The sequence below is a fragment of the Fukomys damarensis genome, unplaced genomic scaffold (assembly GCF_012274545.1).
Source record: "Fukomys damarensis isolate Sample0158 unplaced genomic scaffold, DMR_v1.0_HiC HiC_scaffold_2, whole genome shotgun sequence".
Taxonomy (NCBI): Eukaryota; Metazoa; Chordata; class Mammalia; order Rodentia; family Bathyergidae; genus Fukomys; species Fukomys damarensis.
The window spans coordinates 8,579,139-8,597,719 of NW_022900914.1; the positions used below are offsets into that span (position 1 = coordinate 8,579,139).

At 45.1% G+C, this 18,581-nt stretch overlaps 1 protein-coding gene and 1 pseudogene across 2 annotated transcripts in view; one reads left to right on the plus strand and one right to left on the minus strand.

Annotated features, from left to right (window-relative positions):
* Positions 1-2,652: 2,652 nt before the first annotated feature.
* The window catches only part of Gtf3c2 (general transcription factor IIIC subunit 2), a 21,131-nt gene continuing 5,202 nt past the window's right edge, over positions 2,653-18,581 (minus strand). For both annotated transcript variants that reach the window (XM_010604740.3, XM_010604742.1), the window contains exons 2-19: positions 14,539-14,809; positions 14,059-14,380; positions 13,196-13,478; positions 11,006-11,100; positions 10,491-10,568; positions 10,248-10,346; positions 9,492-9,719; positions 9,229-9,340; positions 8,939-9,047; positions 7,911-7,936; positions 7,604-7,733; positions 5,432-5,576; positions 5,176-5,337; positions 4,936-5,023; positions 4,375-4,503; positions 3,941-4,093; positions 3,699-3,806; positions 2,653-3,363 (exon numbers count right to left, since the gene is read on the minus strand). In XM_010604740.3, the coding sequence (XP_010603042.2) occupies positions 3,145-3,363; positions 3,699-3,806; positions 3,941-4,093; positions 4,375-4,503; positions 4,936-5,023; positions 5,176-5,337; positions 5,432-5,576; positions 7,604-7,733; positions 7,911-7,936; positions 8,939-9,047; positions 9,229-9,340; positions 9,492-9,719; positions 10,248-10,346; positions 10,491-10,568; positions 11,006-11,100; positions 13,196-13,478; positions 14,059-14,380; positions 14,539-14,785 (2,733 nt within the window). In that variant the 5' untranslated portion in view covers positions 14,786-14,809 and the 3' untranslated portion in view covers positions 2,653-3,144. The remainder of the gene's footprint in view (positions 3,364-3,698; positions 3,807-3,940; positions 4,094-4,374; positions 4,504-4,935; positions 5,024-5,175; positions 5,338-5,431; positions 5,577-7,603; positions 7,734-7,910; positions 7,937-8,938; positions 9,048-9,228; positions 9,341-9,491; positions 9,720-10,247; positions 10,347-10,490; positions 10,569-11,005; positions 11,101-13,195; positions 13,479-14,058; positions 14,381-14,538; positions 14,810-18,581) is intronic.
* LOC109117429 lies at positions 16,265-16,932 on the plus strand (annotated as a pseudogene).

An 18,581-nucleotide genomic window follows, 5' to 3' on the forward strand; every position in this document is an offset into this window, starting at 1 on the left:
AGCCAGGGATTTAGCTCAGTGGCACAGCGCCTGCCTGGCAAGCACAAAGTCGCGTGAGCTCGCTTGCAGGCACAGAAAATAAATAAATAAATAATAAACAGGCCGTTTCAAATGAAAGGGACAGCAAGTGTTTGAAATCTACTGGACTAGGTGATCTCTTAGTACCCTTCTAGCTCTAACATCCTGATTCCATGAATACAGAAATGTCTTTTCTAGGATAGTGGAAATTTGTTCAGTGCTCCTGGTAGTGGGTTAATTAGGCTGTCAGGCTTTCCATATTTCGGGGAGCCCATACCTCAAAGCAGACTTTCAGGCTTTCCGAGGGCTTCCAGCCCCAGCTTACTCAATTCATGTACAGTTAAGGCAGGGACAGGGCTAGGAAAATCCTGTCAAAAATACTGGAGAAACAGAATAAGCCTGAAAGAGTATTCAGTGTAGTAAACCAAAAGATCTCTTGCAAAACACCATGCTAGAGGAGTGAACTTAGCCTAGTAAATAAAATAGGAAGCCAAATGTGGTGTGGGTTGGAGTTAACATTCTCAGGTCAGACTGTCAGGGTTCCAGCTCCAGCACCAGAAGTGTTCTGTGATCTTGTTCACACTGCTTAATCTCTCAGACTCTAATCTTTTTATCATTTAAGTAAAGCAGCAATACCTACCCACATAGGATTAATATATGCAGAGTGGATTAACTGTATTCCCGTTTATCCTGTGTGTCCTGCCTCCTCCCTTAGGAACACTGAGGATTTATTGGAGAAAACTGTGAATCTGCTCACTGAAAGTGGGGCTGAAGATGGATTCCCCCCAACCCCAGGGATTAAACCCAGGGTCTTATGCATGCTTAAGTATTGTGTGTGCTCTACCACTGAGCTACACCTCAAGCCTGAGCTTGCATCTTAAAGGATGAATAAATTCAGGTGACTTGCTGGAAAAGGACAGTTCTGAAGAAGGCAAGAGTGTAAGTAAAGGCACAAAAGTAAAGTGCAGGAACCAAGGGTATGAAGTGCATATATTAGGAAGAAGCATTATAAATTAAGTGGCCCAGGGAGTGAGTTCTTGGGAAAAAGCAATGGTTGAAAGCATCATTCTGTTTTTCTTTTGGAGGCTGAGATTAGTGCTGAGACTCAACAGCAGGAACACGGCACCCAACAACCTACAACCTCAAATCCTACTTCTCAGGTCTCTTCCACCACTGGAGGTAGAAAGGGGCTGCTGTGTGGTGTTGAGGGGTTGCTCTGTAGAATAAGCCAAACTCTCTAGAAGGGACCTCCTGACCAGCTCAAAAGGCAAAACTGGTGGCACCTGCCTATAATCTCAGCACTCTGGGAAGCTGAAATAGGACAGTAAGTTCAAGCCCCAGCTGGGTAGCTTAGCAACTTAACCAAACCCCACCTCAAAATTTTAAAAATGTTAAAAAGGGACTAGGAGTGTAACTCAGTGAGAAGGCTGTGGATTCAATCCCAATAACAAGGTTGGGTGGAGGACGACAAAACAGGCACATACTGAGCTGGATCATGGGGCGAGGGGGCACAGGATATGACACTGTTTCTCTGCACTTAACGTGGGTTGTGGTCTCTAATAGACCTGGGCACCCTCTAGAATGGTTTCCTCTTCTGTACAGGAACAAAACCACTCAACTCCTTTGTTACAGATTTTCTGACATTGAACAAACTGCCTATACTAGACAAGCAGAAAGCTATTCCCAGATATATGACCAGTCTGGGGTGACTGAGGGTTTTATTTCAGGCAGGCACTAAATCTCTGCTCTGCTCCCTCCAACAGAGAGTTGGTTCTTCCCCCAACACACAAACACACTCTTTTTATTTTTTGTTTTTTTGAGACAGGGTCTCACTATGTACTTGAGACTCACCTGGAACTCACTATGTAGCCCAGGCTGGTCTCAAACTCACAGCAACCCTCCTGCCTCAGCCTCCTGAGTGCTGGGATAGGCGTACACCACTATGCCTGGCTTCTCCTCCCCATTCTTAAGGTCAACTAACTACTTCCCTTTAAACCCCAGCTCCAGCTCCAGCTCCAGCCCTGTATTCCTGTGCATCCCAAGGCCTGTTTCTCCTCCCTGGGTCTGTGCTTAGGCAATATCACAGGCACTGCGTCTGCAGCATCCGCAAGAGAACTTTATCAAGACAATACACTGCTGTTCTTGGGATCTAAACACTTCCTAGAGTTTAAATAAACATGTATAATAAGTCAACAATGTGACCATATCATGAAGGATTAAAAATCATGAAAAGTATGGTTGAAATAACTGAAGATATTTAATCTAGAGGAAAAAAAAAAGACTTTGAAAACACATGATAACTTTTGTTAAATACTTAAAAGGGCAATCACAGGGAAGAATAACTAGATTTCCTATCACCCATGAGTAGAATTAATAGATAATTCTGGCTTACTATAAAGATTTTTTTTTTTTTTTGGTACCAGGGATTGAACTCAGGCCCTTGCACTTGTGAAGCAGGCAGTGGAACCACTGAGCTAAATCCCTGGCCCTATAAAGGAAGATTTAAAAAATATGACTGTCTAGGAGTGTTCAAGTAGGGTCAAATGACCAGTGATTGGGAATATTTCATAAGCAGGAGCAAGTAAAAGCTAAGCTACTGTCCTACTGGTAGGGTGTTTGTGGTGTCCCTCAGTTAAAATAATCAGCTTCAGTCCAACAAATTCCCCTTGGGCCTGTGTGTTCTTTACTGTAAAGAGGTTTGGAAAGGCAGTAATATTGTATCCTGGAATAGTGACACAGGAGCCTTCACGTGGATACTCTTTGTGATTCGCCAAACACCCACTCACAAGTGGTCTCAAAAACACCCAGTACCTTTACTTAGCTTTACCCACTTCACAACTGCTCAATATGAGCCATTTGACTCCCAAGCCTAGGTCTGGCCTGAGTGTTTCTTGTGAGCCACAGTATCAGGCTGAGGAGCCTTTGTGGAGGAGGGAGAGCCCCCCTGCCCGCAGGGGGCTGTGACCATAGAAGTCTATGGAAGGAGGAGGATCTAAGGAGTCCTGGGGAGGAAGGCCTGAAGATCCAGGCCTGGCACCACGCTGTCCAAGAAGGCCCTACGGCTCTGTGTATGGTGGCCATTTGTTCTTGGCAGACTTCATTCCAAGGGTCTCATGTGGACCAAGACTAGGGATTGGACAGAAGGCGATGGCTCGCTGGAGGGAAGCTGGGCCCTTTAGTTGGGGATGATGGTTGGAACATAGCACTGAAGTGGGCTTGACTTTCAAGCTGCATACGGTGACCCAGTGGGGAGGTGAGTCCACGGATGAAATGGATCCGAACCAGCCCTGACTGCCCCCCAGATACCAGCCATCCATAGGAGTCCAGGTTTGGGCTGAAACGTACCTGTGGAAAAAAACAAAACAAAACAAAAAAAACAAACAGAGTGAAGACCCTGTGTTCAATCCTCAGCATTGCAAATTAAAAATAAAAAGCTCACAAATGGTGCCTTAGGGCAATTCTTAGCTACATAAGCAAAATAAAATAAAATAAAACAGGCCACAATCCAGGAAGACAGGATTTCAATGGGGTGAGAAAAGAAGGAAAAGAAGCCAATGAGTGACGTATAGCTATCATGCTCCTTGGCCATCTACTTTGCCTTGTCACCTTCCATTTCACTGATCACAGGCCCACAGCCAGGGAAATGAGTAGTTGGCGAAGATGAGAGGCAAGATTCTTACCTTGTGAATAGCCTCGAGCTGCAGCCTGTCCAGGCAGAGCTGAGAATGCCCTTCTCCCTCCTGCATGCGCAACATCGGTTCTCTATGGAGCAGATTGTGGAAGGAACCCTAGGGAGCAGAGGCGGAACAGGAGGGAAGCAAACAACCCCTTGGTTTGACATCTTTATACTGGAATTCCTAAGGATTCCTTACTCTACAAGAACTAAAGTTTTCTACATTTCTTATGTCACTCCTCAACTTACCAGATCTGTGTCTTGAAAGAGCAAGTAATGATGGTTGACAGTTTCAGCATAAGTTCGAGCCTTGGGAGGGTCAGGGGCCCCAGATGAAGCAGAAGAATGATCTTGACCTTCGGGATTGTCCTGATATGGGACCAGATCTGCTTTATATATAGGCTAGAAAGGAGACCATGAGATTAGGTTTTATAACGCTGAACACAGAATAAAAGCAGAGAGGAAATCAGTTTAGGGCAGGAAAAGTACTAAAGATGGAAGAAAGTAGTGTATTTAAATATGTGCTCAATTGCAACAGGGTGGGAAAGGTTATACACAAATCTGTGCCAAGGTGGTATGAGGGCTGGGAGACTGAGTACTAATTTACACTCTACCAGGAGCTGGGAAGGGATGTAGATTAGGATCCAACAGATGGTGCAGCCGTTAGATGTTCATATACGTACGAATCTTCGCTCTGCTGGTCGCTTGACATTTATTGGGTTCGAAGCCATATCAGGCAATATAGCTGCAATGAGCTCCCCAGATATATCTCCTGCAGCTATTGTCCCAAGCCAGTCAGATCCTGAAAGACTCTAATAGGAAGAGACATATTCATTCATTCATTCATTTACTGTGAACTGACGACTGACTGCACAGTCTGCGGGCAGAAAAGCACAATGTGCATGTGCGCACGCGCACACACACACACACACACACACACACACACAGTTTATCAGCTTGGCACAGGGGCACACGCTTGTAACTTCAGCACTCTAGAGGCTGAGGCTGGAAGATCACAAGTTTTAGCCCAGTCCAAGCAACTCATTGAGACTTGTCTCAAAACTGAAAAACAGCTGGGAATGCAGCTCAGTGCAAAGGCCCTGGGTTCAATCTGTAGATTCACACACAAAAAAAGTTTATCATAACCACGTCCCTGATCATACAGTTCCTATGCAGTCGCTTCCTCCTTTCTATCACTAGGGAGTAAAATGACCATTTCCTGTGTAATGAAAAGAGATGCTTACCCAGACAGTGCCTTTTCGAGGAGCAGTGAAGTAAGCCTTGAAACCAAGGTAACCAGCATCAATATAGTGAATTCCACAGAGTCCATAACTATATCAGAAAAAAAAAGTAAAGTTTTCCTTAGATTTGTTTCATCTTCCCAGTTCTTTCCAGAATTCACACTACTTCAGTGGACCAACTCAACCCCTCTCTCCCCACAATAGTGTAGCACATTTGTATCCCAACCCTCCATCTTGCCGTACGAGGCATAGCAGTTGTCTTGAGCCACAGTGACACCATTGTAGGGCAGCAGCCAGGCTAGTTCTGTACTCAAGAAGCGCTTGATAGAGTTTATTGGTTCATAAGGTCGCCGAAGGTCCCAGAATTTGATTTTCCGGTCACTCCCCGCAGAGACTAGGAAATGACTGAAAATACGGGAGAAGATCCAATCTGAACCATTCTGGAAGAGTCAGCCTGTCCCCACCTTCACATTCCCACCACAGATCTCCTATACCATACCTGTTAGCTTTGCACCACTGAAGTGTACGCACTGCCTGGTCATGGGCTAGGAAACACTGGAAGGGGTAGAGCTTTAAGGAGCCATCAGAGAGCCGTATCCGCAGCAGTGGTGAATTACTGGGAAGGTTCCAGAAAACCACCATGCCTGAAGTAAGGGATAAAAAATGTAGGCTTTAAAGATAGATTCTTATTTCTCTGGGTTCCTAGGACCTTGGTCTTCTACTCTTAGGTCCAAATTACAATGAAAGAATGTGGGGATCATAATTAACTGCTTAATACTCCCTATTTTAGTATCAGTTCTCATCTACAAAAAAGTAACAGCTGGGCCAGGGATTTAGCTCAGTGGCACCACACCCACCTCTCAAGTGCAACTCAAGGTCCTGAGTTCGATACATGACACAAACAAAACAAAATTAACAGCATAATCAGGGATATGCAGTTGAAAGATGAAAGGCTGAACGTATGTACTAACTTCTACTCCATATGAAATCAAAATAAAGGGATTTTTTAAAAAGCATGAACCTTCTAAGACAACAGGTGACAAACTACAGCGCATGGACCAAAATAGCTGCCACCTGTTTTTGTAAACAGTTTTACTGGAACACAATCACACCCATTTAACCAATGCCTCTGACTGATTCCACATTCTAATGGCAAAACTGAGTGGTTCCAACAATGGCCAGATACCCACAAAGCCTAAAATTATTACTGTCTGAGTCTTTACAGAAAATATCTGCTAACTTTGCTGTAAGACAAAAAGAACAGGCAAGGATCCAAAAAGCAAGGAGGAAAAGAAAACAGACAAACAGAAACTAATCTGGCTAAACTCAAACACGTAGGTACTCAAAAGTATAACTTTGATAAAAATAAAAAACAAAGAACAATAAAAATAATTCTAAAAACAATAGCCAGGAGATCGAACTCAGGACCTTGAACTTTTAAGGCAGGCACAGTGACATTGAGCTAAATCCCCAGCCCAAGCCAGGAATATATTTGTAGCTAAAACACCTTTTATATCTACACTAAGGGAATGGAGCACCTATGAGCCTTCCTCAAAAAACCTTATCAACAGGGCCAGGGATTTAGCTCAGTGGTTCCGGCGCCTGCCTCACATACACAAGGACCCAAGTTCGATCTCCAGTACCAAAAAAAACAAAACAAAACAAAACACCCTTATCAACATTCATATATGTAAGTAATAAAAATACAGTAATTAAGCATGGGGGGACTAAGAGGACAGTAGAGACCCTCATTCCATCACACAGACATTAAGACAGCAAAACAACATAAGGCATGTACCCTGACAATGTAAGAACAATGCCATCAAAAAGAAAAACAAATAAGCTGGAACTGATGGTGTATGCCTGTAACCCCAGCACTACCGAGGCTAAGGCAGGAAGATCATGAGTTCAAGGCTGGCTTGGACTCCGCCTCAAAAAAAAAACAAAAAAACAAACAAAAGAAAACAACAACTAACAAAACACACAATCAATCAAAAAGAAAATGGAGAGAGATCACATGGGAGGAAAGGTAAGAGTGCTAATTTCCTTTCTCCTAGCAAAGTCTACTAATAATGTGTAAAATCAAACTGTCATTTAAAGAAAAAGAAAACTAGTAATTTTAATAGCTTAACATTATCTTTTTTGTTTTTAATCTTTTTTGTAGGTAGTTCAGGCTAACTTTGACCTTGCTATGTAGCCCAGGCTGGTCTTGAACTCAAGGTGATCCTCCTGCCTCAGCCTCCTCAGTGCTGAGATTATAGGTGTGTGGTATCACACCAGCTTTATTTTTTAATCTTGAAAGTGTCTAAAGGGCCAGAGGTTTAGCTCAGTGGTGCCAGGGTCTGCCGGGCAGGCACAAGGTCCTGAGTTTGATCCCCAGTTCCACAAAAAATAATAACTTTATAAAATCTTAAAAATTTCTTTGAGGAACTTATTTCTTCTTTATATATGCCTAGAGAACTGCATGAACTTACATTCATCCACTCGATTTTTTTTTTTGAGAAGAAAAATTCCAGCAACACGTATTTCTTCTATTATTTTTTACATTGTTTGAATATTTATAGTTATATATAATATCCAGTGCCGAACCAAAAAAGGATCAAACAATATATAAAAAGGTTCTTTTTTTGAGAATATAAAAAGCTGAAAATGCAATTATTCTGCTTCTTACCATTATAGTATCCAGCAGCCAGATGGTGGTGGGGCCTGGTAGGCATCCAGGCCAGGCTAAGGCACTGACCACATTCAGAGGGGTCTGAAGCTTGCACAGACCCCACCTGCAGGGTTGCCACACACTGTACCTGCAGGGACAGAAGAGATGGGACTAGGGTAGAGTGTCTGGAATGAAGACTCTAATCAAGAGTTTAAGCCCACAGCACGAGGCATGTTTCTGAGGTAGGCAGCTCACTGTGGAACAGCTAAGGTGAGGCTCTTAAAGGTGACAGGGCCTCCCTCGGTTGAGGTAGAAGCTTCCTTACCTTATAGATGGCAGGCTTCATCGCATCTGTGAAGGAAGAAGAGCAGTAGCTGATGCTTTGGATACAGAGGGCTAAGCTCCCAATCAGGCCCCCAGGCTTTGGACAAGCACTTTTCCTCATCCTTTGAAGCCCCCTAGCTTTCAACTATCAAACTTCTGACCCCACCTCTATCTGCCTCCATCTTTTCCTGTTACACCTGGCCGTACCCTTCCTCCTCTATGCTCCCTTGTTCCTCTCATCCATCCAGATCTTTGCTCATTTGGTTATCTCTCTGTTGTGCATTATTTACTTGCTCTTTTCCTGATGGATCACTCCCATGTAAACAAGTCCTAGTGGGTCCTCTACCAAGTCACAGACAAAAACCTTCAGTTGTGCTTATTTACACTGCCACCACGCTCATTTATTTACTCTCCCTCATAGCTAAACTTCCCAAAGGAAACATCTATGATTACTGTTTTCATTTTTCTACTTCCTAATTTCCATCTTCAATCCACTCCTCCACTGGACCAGCAGGGCTTCACCCTGGGTGACTTCTCTAACTATTCAATGCTGTTGAAAAGCACAGAGGAGCTACTCTCCCCGACCCCGCCTTCCCGCTTGGCTTCAGCTGTAACTCTCATAACTGACAGATTATGTGTACATGTGTGGTGGTGGGGACAGCAGAGGCTGACATCAGGATGGAGGGGACAGGAACAAGAGTATGGCAGGGGAGACAATCCGATGTGTCAGCCTCAGCCCTGGGAAGCTCTTTATGGAGCCGATTCACGTGGGCAAGACGGGGAAGGCCTGAGGGCAGAGAAGGAGACTAGGGAACAGAGGGTAAAGAAAAGGTAGTGTGCTAAAAGACTGCAGCTAGAAACTTGCAAAAGGAGCCCAAGAACAAACAAGGTAAATCACATGTGGGTTGGGGCATCAGTAAGGTTCTGTGCTAGAGACTGAGCGCAGAGGAGTCACAGGGAGGCAGATGGGCCCTGCTGAGCTCTGGCCACAGCTACTGCAGCCCCATTCTCCCTGCAGGTGTTACTCACCTGGGGGCTGCTGCGCCAGCAGGGCCTCAGGATGCGGCAGACTGAACAGCAACACCTTCCCATCTGAGCAAGCCAGAGCCAAGAGACCCAACCGGGGCAGGAGAGGAGCCTAGGGGGTGAGATCAGATCTGCACTGAGGCCTGTTGCCTCCAGGCGCCTCTCAGAAAAACCTGATGTCCCAGTCCTTGAAAATGTGACACTGCGTTGTTGGAAAAACTGTCCACTCACTCCTGAATACTCCCAGGGTCTTTATGCCAAGCCCCAGGGGACCTCAGTCAACTTGAAAGTACCTTCCGAAAGGTGCCTGGAAGTTCCCACGCTCCACTGGGGCAGAATTTGAGGTCCCAGATACAGCCATGGTCACAGGCAATCCCATAGACAAAGTGGGCCCTGTTTCCAGAACTAGAGAGAGAAAGCATGTGGAGACAGTGGGTAGGAAGCAGGACTCTAAGGCTGGGAGAGCTCTGCTGCCCTTCTCTCAGCTCATTCTAAGCCGTCCCCATCCTGCTCTCCCTCACCCACCTGCCCATGCAGTGTCCCAGCCCCACCTCACCAGCTTTCTGGCTGCAAGGTCCCAAGGCCCCAGAGCTGCAACAGCCCGGGGCCAGAGTGAAGCTGGCTCAGTGGGTGTGTCTCATTCATGTCAGGGCTGGAGAAAAGGGCCACATACTGCGAGGCTGCTGACCCCTCTGGCACTGGGCACCAGTCCAGAGCCCAGAGCGGACCCCCAGTGAAGAAGGACACATCCCAGCGTTCTGGATGTGCTGTGACTGAGCTAAATCTAGAGAAAAGTCAAAGATGGGATGAGAAAGAGGTTAATAAATGGAAACAAGGACAGAATGTAAGCTCCACCTGGAGCAAGTGTGACCTGGCTTCAGCAAGGGCCTGAAAATCAAGAATATCCTATAGGTGAGAGCAGTGGTCAGCCACCATGTACACCTCCTTCCCAAAGTCTGCACTCCAGGGCCGGGGATTTAGCTCAGTGGTTCCACCGCCTGCCTCCAAAGCCTGCGCTCCAGCTCACCTGCAAGAATGAGAGGCTGTGCATTTGTATTTACTGCAGTGCTCTCTCAAGGGCAGAACACGTGTGACTTTGTAAACTGGTTTGACCCCAAGTCTCTCTAGCTTTCCTCAGTCTGGCCAGCAGCACAGAACACTGCAAAGTCAAGGGGGTTGATCAGCTCTAGCCAGGATTCCTATCCTTGGGACCAAACAGATCATCAGCAGGGGAAGGACAGGGCTTATCTGTCATCCCCTTCAACATCCATTTCTCCTGTGTCTGTCTCCTAGGCTGAGCTGTAATCTTCACCTGTTTATTCGGTACAGTGTGCCATCCTCAGAAAGGCCTTCACGTTGTACAGAAAACAGTGGAGACTTCTCCTCCTGGGGCAGGTAGGGAGCTGCTTCACTAGGGGAAGGCAAAGGAACAGCTTAAATTTGGAAGAGCTTCACCCATCCCAGGATTCCCTCTATACACCCAGAGTTCTCAATTATTCTTTCACCTCCACTGCTGGCACCCGTCCTAGGCTTTAGGGATGTCACTTCAACTTACAGCTCAGACAGCAAGTGCCACTTCCAGGCTAGAGGAATCCATTCAGCGAACTCCCACAACGAATGCTTCTCTTCTCGGCTGGAGAGACAGAAGAGGCATCAGCGGAGGAGAGAATCTGTATTGTTATCCAATACAATTTTCCGCAAGGCTGGAAATGACCTGCTGTCCCATATGCTAGCCACCAGAGACACATGGCGACTAGGCACTTGAAATGCAGCCAGTGCATGTGAAAAATGGAACCTTCCCTCCCTCGTTCCCTTCTTTCTGCCTTTCTTTTGCAGTGTTGGGGATCAAACCCAGGGATGTAAGCATGCTAGGCAAGCACTCTACCACTGAGCTATGCCCGTTCCCTCATTTCATTTTAATTAAAGAGTTCTAGAGCTCTTGCCTTTGGAGTAGTGCCTTTTGGTAATAAATGACACCACCATGCTCCACCCGTGAGCACTTCTCTTTCTATACTGTCCTTGTATTCTTCCACCAACCCTTTCCCCCAGACTTCTGTCCCCAAGTCTCACAGGTCCTTGGTGAGATGGAGGCACTTCCAGACAGGGGCCATGATGTAGTTGGGTAAGCCATTGGGAGCCACTCCCCGGCAGTGTGGCTTCTGCTTCTGAGAATCAAATTAGAAAAGGAAAGAATTTCCTGAGCTGGAGAAAGTCCCACAATGCTGCTTTCTTCCCCAGTTTTCACTTTATTTGGCTTTACTTGTCCTCCAAACACGCCCTACAAGCATCTTAAAAGGCCTGTACTTCAACCATTAAAAGGATTCTTTAATCTCCGCTCCTATTCCTCTATCAAACTGTATATTCTGACATCTTTGACATTTCTGTGGTATTTGATTTACCGGGCTTTTGCATAGTTTTGTTATGTAGCCTAGGCTGGCACTACAGGTATGTGGCACCACGCCCCTCCTGTATAGTTCTTGGAACTCCTGATCTGTGTGACACTCATCCCCCATTCCTCCCACTCTCTGATATTCCTTTGCAGGCTTTCCCTCCTCTAGCAGATCATGATCAGGAAGAGTATTCTTTACGCTCCTGGTAGCCTCATACCACGCCCCAGGGTTTAGACTACTACCTTTGTACCTGATTATCAAGTTGACATTTCAGTAAACACTAAATTGGCTCAGTCTCAGTTTTCTACCAATTCTAGAACCATATAGTGTTGTGGTGAGTCAATTAGGTTCTAAGGCAAAAGGAAACTCAGTAATCAATACCCACCCACCAGAACAAGAGCAAAGTACTTGTCTTTACTCAAAAATTGGACATTTTGGATTTGCTGCATTAATTCTGACTTTAAAAATATTGCATCAAAATGTCATTTATCAGGCTGGACAAGGTGGCACATGCTTGTAATCCCAGTACTTGAGAGGCTGGGGCAGGAGAATTGCCATGAGTTTAAGGCCAGCCTGGGCTACATAACGAGTTCAACTGCTGAGACTCTGTCTCAAAAAACAAAACAATCATTTATCTTGCTTACTCAGAGTCTCGGTGCTCCCTTAAATGTCCTTGAGATCAGTAAGCTACTGGTCCCACAGAAACAATTTGTGACCAATGACCCACCAGCACCTCTAACTCAACAGGTCAGAAAGGGGGTGCATCACATCCCCTGCTCTACTTTGAATGATGGCACCACAAAGCTAGAAACTCCTACTAAACATCTTCCTTCCCTTCACCTCTCAAATCTTACCTATCTTCCATCTGCCCCCCACCTCTGTATCCTTCACTGCTTCATTCAGGACCTTGCTATCTCTCAGCTGGGTAACTGGAAGCTGCCTTCTATTATCAACTGTAACTTGACCTATTCTCCTAACCAGTCATGTCATTTTTCTACTAAACCCCTTGATGTACCAACCTTTAGCTGGGATGATAAAAAGTTCTGGGAATGGTTGGTGCTGACAGATGGCACAGATGAAGGCTGCTCTTATGGCCACTCACTTGTACGTTTATAAAGGGGTAAATGGTTTTTTATTACTTATATTTTCCCACAATTACATAACAAAACCAACGCTGCTTTTGGCTCCTACCAATTTTAGTCCTTTTGTTCCTTCTGGTTTGTCTCCCCTACAAATTTATTCCAGGTCCTATGGTCCAGCTGAATCTATTTCTGGGAAAACCAACCTCTGTGGCAAATCTCTATTCACCCTTTAAGACCCAACTCAATTACCATTCCTTTACGACACCCAAGCAGTTAGTCACTCTTCCTTTATGCCTCAATTTCGTGGTTCACTCCCAGTGTGGCACTTACTATACTATGAATGTGGGAGGCAGACCTCTCTTGTTCGCTTTTGTTGTTTCCCAGCAGGGAATACTGAGTTATGATTGAATAATCTTGTTTATTCTCCCTACAATCTCCCCAATGTTTCAACTGGCTCCCCCCACTTCTTTTTCTCAGTACTGAGAATTAAACCTTGAGTCTTTACACTGAGCAACATTTCAAACCTTTCTAAACATTTCTTATTTTGACACAGTCTCACTAAGTCACCAAGTTGTCCAGGCTGGGGTGGAACTTTTGCTCCTCTTGCCTTAATGTCCCAAGAAGCTGGCATACACCACCACACCCCTCTCTTCAATCGTTTGTGGAAGCTGTTCCTTTTTACCTGTTTTGGAGATTTTAGTTACCAGGTCAAAGCTAGACTTTTGGCACCTGGCTGATCTCCAACAAATCTTACTTTCCCCATTCACATTCTTAGCCTTTCAGGTTACCCCTGAAGTGGATCCTCGAGGGGTGATTCGTGGCACTGGAGGCTCGGGGTCAGATAAGCCCTCACTTGGGGCCTCGCTTTCTGCCCCATCTTCGGCCTCAACCTGGAGAACAAAGTCTTCATCCTGCGCAGGAGCATCTTCTTCTCCACCGTGACAGGCTGCCTGCTGCGGGGTTCTCTTCAGTTTGGTGGGGCTGCTCGCCTTGGGGCTCTTGGGACAGGTCACTGGAGCTGGCAGGGTTGAAGAGAGCTCTTCAGCCAGTTCCTGAAGATATACAAGGGCCCTGTGGAACAGGGGAGAATCAGAGCCATCCTCACAAACGTTTAACTGAGAGCCCACCTTTCCAGACCTGGTTGATCCTTATCTCACTGGATCCTCCCAGCAACCCTGTGAAGTGGCTATGAATTTCCCCTTCCTCCCTTATAGATGAAGAAACAGAAATCCAGTTAAGTGACTTGGTAGAGAGGAGTTAGATAACAAATGCGGAATCTGAACCCAGGTCTTCCAACTCCAATAGTCCAATGCACTTTTCTCTTTACCACAGTTAAAGAACATAAAGGGCAAGACAAAGAAAAGAACAGCACATGAATACTGGGTAGCAAAATAGCAATGAAGAAAAGCCTGGGGAAAGTCTATAAAACATACAGCGTACAGGTGCAGAAAGAAGCCTCTCAGATACAGAAAAGTTAGCGATACATACCATAACAGTTGCTGTGGTGACAGCTAAAGGAATACCCACACCCCTAGAATGCAGACACCACCCCTGCTTACCTGATACCTTCTCACAGACTTTCCCTCTCTGACATGTGCCCCGCCCCCATCCCTTCACCACCCCCTCCCCGGCTGTGTCCCACAATCCTTACACTTGGGCAGCCCTTCGGCGGGGTCGTTCCCCAGGAGGGGTCTCAAAGTCCTCTGGGGGCCTCTTTGAAGGTGGAGACTCTGGCTGATCTAGGCCTTTGGACAACTTCAGCAGGAGCAGGTCTCCCTTGGACTTTTGACTTCGTTTCTTAGGCATGGGGGTGGACAGAGGGTTGGATTGATCTAAGAGACCAGGAACCAAAGGGGCTGATGGAGCTTTATGCTGTTGGGGCCTTTTGGGGCCTTTTCGTGTCCTACTACCTCTCTTCCGGGCAGGCTTTGAGGCCCTAGGGTTTGAGACCTTTGACATCTCTGAAGAAAGATCTGTAGAGAAGAATATGGGTCTGTGAGACGGGACCAGAGCTCATTCCCCTTTGCAACAGATTATACTGTACCCAGGTTTTTAAGATCCTATGATTGCAACCTGCTCTCTTTCATCTTAAGCTAATGGGGAGAAAAAGAGAAAAGAAAAAGGCACATACCTTGCTGTTCCAGTCTGGAGAGGCTTTCCTGCTCTAGAGGAAGCTTCCTCTTATCAGCAGAGTCCTCGAATCCAGGCAAAGGGGTAGGTAATGACATCTCTATGGAGGCCTCCATACTGGTTGTTTCTGAGGGGGCCTTGACACCAAGCTGGTTTAGTACTTCTTGTCCAGGAGAGTCTACCACGGTCATGCTCCCCACGGGGCCGGCCTCCCCTAGGGCAACACAGCCGACCCCGCAGGTATCCATCAGCACCCCCCAAAATGGCTGACCCTGCACAGAGACACACTAATGAGCGGAAGGCGAAGTTATTTGTAAGGCTCAGATTTTTCTCTTTTCACATCTTCTCTCCCCTTACTCTACAACTAGAAACCCAAGTTCCCTCATCATTCATTCATTCATTCAACAATAATTACCAAGTACGTTCTATGTTACACATTATTCCAGAAATTGATAATATGATGATTAAGACAGACAAGGTCCCTGCCCTCATGGAACGTACATTCTGGGGGAGCAAACAATAAACGAGTAAACAAATAAAAAGCTATCATTTATCAAATACTTACTATGTGCCAAACACCACAGTAAGTACCTTATATAAATTACTTAATTTGAATACATTATCTTGTAATGATCTCGTGACAAGTACACAACTACTTAACTCCTCTCCCTAAAAGTAAGTAAAATAAATTACATATATCCCCCCAAAAGAGAGAGAAAGCCAGGCATGGTAGTGTGTGTACACCTATAATCCCAGCACTTGGGAGGCTGAGGCAGAAGGATTACCTCAACTGTGAGACCAGCCTGGCTACACAGTGAATTTAAGGCCAGGCTGAACTACATAGTGAGACCCTGTCTCAAAAAAACAAATAGGTCTGGGGATATAGCTCAGAGGCATAGTGCCTGCCTGGCAAACTCAAGATCCTGAATTCAATCCCCAGTACCAAAAAACATACATACATACATACACACATACATACATAGAACCTTCTAATAAAGAAGTTGTGGTACAAAAAATTGACAGCAAGCATTTGTATTGGTCACTTCTGTTGCTGGGACAAAATATCTGACATACGCAACTTAAAGGAGAAAAGGTTTAGTTTAACTCATGGTTTCAGTCCATGGTTAACAAGCTCCAAAATTCAAGGAAAAATACGACGAGGGAAAGGTGTGGCAAAGAGCTGCTCACCTCATCATAGCCAGGAAACAGGGAAAGAGCCTAAGAGGTTGGGGCCTGGGATCAGATTTAGTCTCCAAGGTCACACTGTTGTTACCCGCTCCCTTCAACTAGGCCCCACCTCCTACAGCCAACACCTCCCAATAATGGAATCAAAGTATGATCTCATCATAACTGGGTTGATGCATTAATCCCCAGATGAAGTTACAAGTCCTCATGACTCATGATCCCTCACAGGATCTTAAAAACCTGGGTACAGTATAATCTGTTGCAAAGGGGATTGAGCTCTGGTCCTGTCTGGAAATGCCCACAGTCACACCCAGAAGCATACTTTACTAATTTCCTCAGCATTTTCCATTCAATCAAGATTAAACATCACAACATTTACCTAGTGAAACATCAAACTGAATTTAAATAAGTATGGTAATTATAGCTATAAAACACACTAGCTTAAAAACTTTAAACACTGCACAATGTAAAAATACTATTATTCTTAGTAGACTGAAACAAAAGAAGAGCTTCTTCCTCGGGAAAACACCAAATGGTGGATGATGCTGGTACAGCGGAAGGGCCTGGAGGAAATTTATCTCTACTCCTTACCCATTAAGGAGTTTGAGATATTGACTTTTTCCTAGGTGCATTCCTCATAGATGAGGTTCTGAAGATCATGCCTGTGCAGAGCAAACTCGTGCAGGCCAGCGGACCAGGTTCAACACACTTGTCACCACTGGGGACTACAAGGGTTTCATTGGTCTGAGTGTAAAGTGTTCCAAGGAAGTAGCCACTGCCATTCTCAGGGCCGTCATCCTGGCCAAGCTCTCTACTGTCCCCGTGGGGAAAGGCTACTGCAGAACAAGATCAGCAAGCCTCACACTGTCGCTCGAAAGGTAACAGGCACTGTGGCTCTGTACTGGTGTGTCTGACCCCTGCCCCCAGAGACACTGGCAGTGTCTCAGCCCCTGTACCAAAGAAGCTGCTGCTGCTGGGTGGAATCGAAGACTGCTACATCTCTGCCAGGGGCTGCACCGCAACCCTGGGCAACTTTGCCAAGGCTACCTTGGATGCCATCTCCAAGACACACAGCAATCTGACCCACGACCTCTGGAAAAACACTATGTTCACCAAGTCTCCCCACCAGGAATTCACCGACCAGCTTGTGAAAACCCACATCAGAGTCTCTGTCCAGAGGACTCAGACTCCAGCAGTAGCTACAACATAAGGGTTTTTACACAAGAAAAATAAAAAAAGGAATGAAATTTGTCAAAGGGGGGAGATCCTAATTCTGTTTGTAAGGTTGTTAAACTGAAAAAAATAGGTTTATCAAACCAGGTGTGGTGGCGCACGACTATAATCCCAGCACTCGGGAGGCTGAGGCAGGAGGATCGCTGTGAGTTCAAGACCAGCCTGCGCTACAGAGGGAGTTCCAGGTCAGTCTCAACTACACAGTGAGACCCTGTTTCAAAAAACAAAACAAAAAAAGGTTTATCAGAGTATATTGCATATATTGCTTCCACACCATAGGGACCAGAAGGATCAATCTCGCTCACTCTCTGCTTCCTTTTATCTTTCTGTCATTTGCAGTGGTGCTGGGGACTGAATCCAGTGGCTTAATGAAGAGCCACTTTCCTGGTTTGTTTATTTTTGAGACAGGATTTCACTATGTAATTCACACTGGCCCTGAACTCACTATGTAGTCCAAGCTCTTGTCTATTTTAAAATAGAGCCTCATTGAGATTATAGGTATGGACCACCATGTGTGGCTGGAATTTTTTTTAAGTAAAAGATTGAAAATATAGGGCTGGGTTCAACCTCCAGTTAAAAACAAGAAATAAACAAAAACAAAAAAACAGGGAAGAAAAGAAGGAAGATAAGCCAAGACGAAGGATATGAGAACAAAAGATAACAGAAGCAATATTTCAAATATATGTATAGGGGGCCAGGGATTTAGCTCAGAGGTGCTACCACCTGCCTCACAAGCACAAGATCCTGACTTTGATCCTGGGTATCACAAAAACAAAAACACAAACAATAAAATATATGTATAACAATACACGAATCAGAGAAACTCATCCATTAAAGAAAAAATAAAGATTCAGATTGATTTAAAAAACCAAGTAACTATATGCTTTCTAAGAGATACCTCAAACAAAATAACTCAAAATGCTGTTTAGATAAAAGATGAATGAAAGCTGCACACTGCATCACATGCCTATAATTCCAGCACTTGGGAGGCTGAGACAGAAGGATCACAAGTTCAAGTCCCACCTGAGCAACTCAGAGACCCTATCTAAAAATTAAAAAGGTTGAGGATGCAGCGCTGTGTGAAGTCACTGGATCCAATCCTCAGTGCTATAAAAATAAAAAAACAAAGCAAAGCAAAACAAAACAAAAAACCCTAAACATACAGGATAAATGTAAGCATAAAGAAAGTAGGAATTTTGATGGTTGGTTTAAATGGAAAAATATTAAATGGTAGAAAGGGAGAATACTTTTCTAATGATTAAGGGCCACGGATTTAGCTCAGTGGCGCTGTGCCTGCCTCGCAAGCACAAAGTCCTAAGTTTGATTCCGTTTAATGAGTAAAACCTCAAGTTACATAAAAGATATAAATGGTACAAACACATTAAATAACAGCATCAAAATATATAAGACAAAAATTACAGGAATACATGAACAACTTCTTTTAATCACTGACAAATCGAGTAGATATGGCCAGAGACTATATAAACAAAACAATTACTGACCTCTACACTGACTAAAGTTCAAATGCAAAGAACAGAATCTTCCTGGGACCCGGGATTTGGCTCAGTGGGTTCCACTGCCTGCTTCCCAAGCGCAAGGGCTGGAGTTCAATCCCCGGTCGTCCCC